Raw genomic sequence first — 6,318 nt, forward strand, 5'->3', positions numbered from 1 at the left:
ACCTTGGTTTTGAAATAAGGACGTGGATTTCATCTCTTCTCCATTTTTGTCTGAGGTGCCATAGTACCCTTCTCAGCGAATCTCCAAGATGAGATGCGAGAATTATTGCGCTCTAGACTTAAGAAGTCTAGTGGAGGGAAATAATGATAAGACATAAAGCTCCAATTGCAATCATGCAATGGAATCCCATCCGATCGAAGTCCCAAGTAGGGATCAGCACAAGAATATGGTACATTTAAGGCAGGAGAATAGCGAAAATGTTTGTCCTTAACTAATACTTCAAGACAATTGTATGACTCATATAAAGTACAAGTATTAGTTTCCCAATGGTTTCGGCTGCCTGATATGTATGGTGTGTCCAGCGAGTTTGGAAGAGGATAACTTTTGTCATACAGCGCGAGTGTCACGAGCTCAGCTAAGAGCCGTACTGCGAATTCCGCGAGGTCTGGGTTCTGCGAGATAGTCAAAAGTAGAGTCGTCCATGACATGTTCGAAATTGTGTAAAATCTCCTCTGATCCAGGCCAGTAAGTGAATCCTGCATCAGTGGGATCGTAACCCCATGAAAGATGCTGGTTAACAGAGTTATATCACAAGGTACTTCCCACATCTGCTTCATCCCTGAACCGTTGAATAAACCTAAAGAGGTTGCTATCAAAGCAGTCTCCTCCGCATCTCCGTTCTCAGAACCACCTGGGGATACAGGCAATGTTGGTACTTCTGTCAACCCAAGTTCCTCTGAAATGGAACTCAAGATGCTGGTTCCAAAGGCAGAGAGGAGGGATGACGCCATTGAAGCACGGATCGTAGAGGGGGTGGACGTTGTAGTAGATGTATACAAATGTATCGTGGGTGACCGAAAATGCCAGAACAGTGTCGAGGGAAGGATCTTCATAGTAAGCTGAGGGAAGATCACAACCGTTGAAGTTAGCTATAGCATGAGGAGTCGACATATGGGAAAGTTTAGGGAAGAAGTCGGTGAGGTAGCCATGGAAGGCTAAATGAAGACCCAGATAGAAGAAGGGTGATTCGAAACCGGGAAAGTGGGGCATTTGTTGCCACGCTGTTTCCACAGTGTCAATGGGAACAAGGTAGGTAGCCGGATTCGGCTTCCTGAAGAACACGACGCTCGACGGAACCGCTTCTCTCCAACTTGCACAGCCACATACATATAACATCTTGGTATATTCTATAATCTCTTTTACCGCATACTTCCGCCACTTTACATCGTACATCCTGTCGCAATGTTCTGTGATTTGAAGTTCAGTTTTCTTAGCGATGACCAAAGACATCTTGTAAAGACCGTAGATCAGTTCCTGTAGCTTGAGCAAAAGAACACGAATGAGTTTTTAAAGTAAGTCAAACTCAGCATTATCGTCAGGGATGATAGCGAGAATGAGCTCTGGATTGAGCAACTCGTTCAAAGCAATGACTTCCTCAGGTTGAGGAGTCGGAGCTCGATGTGGAGAAGGCGGGTCACGCGCTTCAACCTTGTCATAAGGCGGGACAGGATCAAGGTCAGTGTCATGGTCAATGTCAGGAAGATGAAAATGAAGGTAATGTGGGGGTGGAGTAGGAGGCCGAAGGATAAGGCGTTGTAACAATGCACGACGAAGAATCTGCTCTTGTAGCAGAAGCTGTCGCCTTCGCCACCAGGTGGAGAGACCTAGAAAAGAAAGCCAAAAGGCTACCAAGCGTACAAACAGCTCATGTAGATAAATCGGATTGTGACCACCATAATGAAGTAAAAGCACAGCCTGATTAAGGCCGGCAACAAGCGACACAGTGAAAACTACTACTACCATTCCTAGCGCATCTAGGCCTACGACATCCATTGTGATTTGCCCATCGGCAGTGATCGCTCGGTGCAAATGCGTAAATAGCACACTGCCTAGAAAGCAGGGCTCATAACCTATTGTGCAGAGGAACGGGAGAAACAAAGAGCAATAGGCACGAACACTTGCCTTTAGTTAGAACGGTAGTAGATTTGATAAACTTGTAGAAGTTTTGGGGGGCTCAGTTGTCGAATAGACAAGTGAAGAATCGAATGTAGAATTTGGTTGGGATTTGAGGAAGAAATCCCTGAGTTTATATACATGAGTAGATACACACAGACCAGTAGCGTAAAAGGAAACTACTACTCAGTATAGTAACGAAATGCATAGAAGGTCATGGAATATGACATATTATATGATGTCAGAATGACATCATTGTGGAGCTGATTGATAAGGAATGTCATGTGATGAGCAACATGTTGATACACGTTTAAGTCTGGATCAATCTAGACGTCGGAACATATAGTAATATTTCCAACAGCAAGGATCTGTCAACTCGACACTGGCACCGTCACACATATCTGTGCTATCATGTGACAGGTAATGCACAATTTTAAAAAAATTGGAATAACTACAAAACAACAACCTTTCTTGTACTCGGTCTTGGATGGTCTAATAGAGGCAGGTCTTGGCTACAAGCCTGGGCAAAAAAATGGATAGAATACGGTTAAATGCATGCATAAGGGGGCCCCGAAAATGACGAGACATGATTGTTCACACTGCTCATCACATGATAGTTGCATCAACAAAGTATGTGCATGTATGAGATCCCAGGTAGATTAAGCAGAGCAAAGAAGTATAATGCACAATATCCTAAGGGTAAACAGTCCATTACGGTGAGCGGAGACAAGTCATATTACCTCTGTAACATTCCAGTACTTCATGGACCACCACCACCGCCATTATTTTGTCTCATTCATTTCTCCTTGTCCATCCGCAATTTTTCTACATAGACAAAAGTGAGTATGACTATGTCAAGCATATGCATGAGGCTTGGATCGACATCAAGAGAAGGGTCCCTTCGGGGCCCGATGATGCCGAGGCTTCATCTATGTGACCGCGCGAGTTCTTGGCAAGTAGCATCATTGTGTGACAACTGTGTGCCAAAACCTGTCAAAGCCAGGAAGTGGGGGAAGATGTTAAGGCCAGCACACACTCTGACGACCCTGAAATCCATGTCCCATCTGTAGGAGAAACCATCCGGCCCCATGAATGTGTGCTTTCTGTAAATTTGGAATAACATGAGTCCTATGGATGTATACCGGAAACAATATGTGGATCACCTTCCTGTGATTCCATGCCAAGGAATGAACGTGTCCGTCATCATTTCCTGTCCATGGAGTCGCATTACAGATGAGCCCATCAAATTCCATTCGATCTCCCCAATGGCCTCCAAATGGTCCTGCATATCATCTGGATCTGAATTTGGGACAACTTTGTAGAATGTGGTCGTGCGGGTTCCGATGCTGAAAGGTGTAGAGGTTTTGTACAGGACTTGACCATTCTCATTGGTCATAATCGTGTTTCGCACACTCTCGGCAGAGAGAACGAGATGCATGGTGGGGGGTTGTGTGGACCTCCTTATGTAGTATGTGTAGAGATTGAGAGCAAAGTGAAAGAATCGACTGCGGTTTATTTTCGTGTCTGGAGGAACGCAGCCTCAGCAAGCACAGCCCTGAGGCGCTCGAACATCGAAATAGCACGTGTTCCCAGTAAAATACATAAGTGTGGTTGCGAAGGTCATAGCTATGACCCATAGGCTACTTTAATTTCACCACGTACAGTCATACAATGTTCCTGAACCCACACAGGTATGGGCAACTTGATGTTAATCATGTGGATTTTTATTAGAGAATATGGGTTGATGGATTCCAGTTGACTGTCAGCGACATGGCACAGTTTCATGCAGTGCATTGTAAACAAAGAAATCCTATATTTGAAGAATCGACTGGACGTGCAAAATCACTGGTTCCCTATCTGAATTCGGGGTCTATGACATGGTAGAAACTTACACGTGGTAATGCACCTGTGCTTTGCTTGGAATCAAACACACAATATTCTGTTCCATGCAATACTGATAGCATATCCTTGACATTCAACATTCATGTCTGGATGTAATGACGAGTTCATCCAAATACAATGCATCTGCACACTACCCAATACTTCGTAAGATGGGCTGGTCCAAGAGGTTCTCACCAGTGTTCGAAGTGCCAGTGGCTTGCCAGAAAGCCAGGCATGGCGGAGCCACAGACCACAACCATGGCGATAGTAGTAAATAACACATTCTGATTGGGTGAGGGTCACATGGCATGGCAGTAAACAAAACAAATATTGTACTATGCTTCACCTGGTGCTCGTAAAACTCATGAATAGCACAATGATTCAATGATTTTTGGTCTAATTTTTTGTGGTAACAAGATTACCCTTGGGACTGGTACCATGAAAATTTTCAGAAGAAAGAATGATGGAAAAGTTGTGAATAGTGAAATAAAAATTGTAGGTCTGGATTCACCCATATCCTGTGCTGTCCCAAAGTGAAGAATCAAAGTTCCCTATCAATTTTTGTACTATCCAAAGTTATCTATGGGACTTCTGTGGCTTGCATAGATGTGAGCTAGCTGATTAGCACCCATTCAATGGATCATCAGACAAGTTCTGTATCATTTTTTATCAAGCAAAGTAGACAGAGTTACATTTACACAGTACTGCTCATCATGCTATCAAATTCTTGCTCATCATCTTCACCCTCTGCATCAAGTTCAATTAATTCATGCAGCTCCAATTCTTCATCCAGGGACCTAAGACTAATTCTCTCTGTCATTTCCACCCATCATTTGTCCTGAAAGTTGAAGAGTGAAGAGAGAGTTTCCTTCTCAAATGGAGACCCCATGTAGTCCATTTAGTCACAACATATAGGTAGCCTGTGTGCCAAAATGCCAACATTTATATAGACCCCATGACAGGCCTGTCTAAATAGATTAGCCATGACACATGGACAGGCCTGGGGGCCTATAGTGAGAGGAACATATGTATGGGCCTGTAAATGCAATTCCACAACATATGGGAGGGCCTGTGGAGGGTAAGGATGCTGCAACATATAGACAGGCCTGTGACCAAGTAAGTATGCTAAGCTACTGTGAGACATGGATGGGCCCACCTATTGTATCATGAAGAAGGTTGCAACATATGGATGGGCCTGCCTGTCATGTGCTTTATAGGGTCACAACATAAAGAGGGGCCCATCTATGATAGATTACAGAGTTGGCAACATATGGAAGGGCCCATCTTTGGGATAATATACCCCTGTCACAACATATAGATGGGCCCATCCATAGCAAGATGTGTGCCTGTCACAACATAAGGATGGGCCTGTCAGTAATATCATTGACAGCATCACAACACATAGATGGGCCCATCTAGTAAGATGCATCCCTGCCACAACATAAAGATGGGCCCATCAGTAATATCATTTATAGCATCACAACATATGGACAGGCCCTTCCATAATATCATTTATACCATCACAACACATGGGTGGGCCTGTCCATAGTAAGATGTACCTGTCGCAACATAAAGACAGGCCCTTCAATATATATCATTTACAGGGTCACAACACATGGATGGGCCCATCTAGTAAGATGCACCCATGTCACAACATAAAGATGGGCCAGTCAGTATTATCAATTACATTGTCACAACAGATGGACAGGCCTGTCTAGTAAGATACACCCCTGTCACAACATAAAGACAGGCCCATCTAGTAAGATGTGCCCCTGTCACAACATAGAGATGGGTCCATCAGTAATATCATTTATAGCATCACAACATATGGAAGGGCCCATCTAGTAAGATATGCCCCTGTTGCAACATGAGACAGGCCTGTCAGTAATATCAATTACACAGTCACAACACATGGACAGGCCCATCAATAGCAACATGTATGCCTGTTGCAACATAAAGATGGGCCCATCAGTAATATCATTTACAGCATCACAGCACATAGATGGGCCCATCTAGTAAGATGCACCCCTGTCACAACATAAAGATGGGCCCATCAGTAATATCATTTATAGTGTCACAACATATGGAAGGGCCCTTCAGCAGTATCATTTATGTGGTCACAACATAAGGATGGGCCCTTCAGCAGTATTATTTATATGGTCATAATGTATGGATGTGCCCTTCAGTAATATCTTTTATATTGCCATAAAACAAGGATGGGTCTGTCTAGTAAGATCCACCCCTGTCGCAACATAAGATGGGCCCAACACCAATAGCATGTATAGTGTCACAACATATTGATTGGATCACAGCAAAATATTGAGGCAAGTGTCCTGACATGCCATAATTTTCCAACAAGCTGCAAGCAGCTTGCCCACTATAGAACTCCAACCTCATCCACCCCAAGCATGAATACTATGCAAGACATGTCTAAAACCCCCCATGGATGGCAAATGGAACTAACAGACTGCATTGCATCATACA

General features: G+C 43.8%; 1 protein-coding gene across 1 annotated transcript; it reads right to left on the reverse strand.

Annotated features, from left to right (window-relative positions):
* Nucleotides 1-2,421: 2,421 nt before the first annotated feature.
* On the reverse strand, nt 2,422-3,726 carry F5J12DRAFT_861540 (uncharacterized protein). Its single transcript, XM_051746882.1, has 4 exons — nt 3,616-3,726; nt 3,117-3,535; nt 2,928-3,056; nt 2,422-2,876 (listed from the first exon to the last, which is right to left on the reverse strand). Exons 2-4 carry the CDS (start codon nt 3,389-3,391, stop codon nt 2,750-2,752), a joined length of 531 nt encoding a protein of 176 aa, XP_051595495.1. The 5' UTR covers nt 3,392-3,535; nt 3,616-3,726; the 3' UTR covers nt 2,422-2,749.
* Nucleotides 3,727-6,318: the final 2,592 nt, after the last annotated feature.

The sequence above is a fragment of the Pisolithus orientalis genome, assembly GCF_024613125.1.
Source record: "Pisolithus orientalis strain OTSU chromosome Unknown F5J12scaffold_54, whole genome shotgun sequence".
In the NCBI taxonomy this organism is placed as follows: Eukaryota; Fungi; Basidiomycota; class Agaricomycetes; order Boletales; family Pisolithaceae; genus Pisolithus; species Pisolithus orientalis.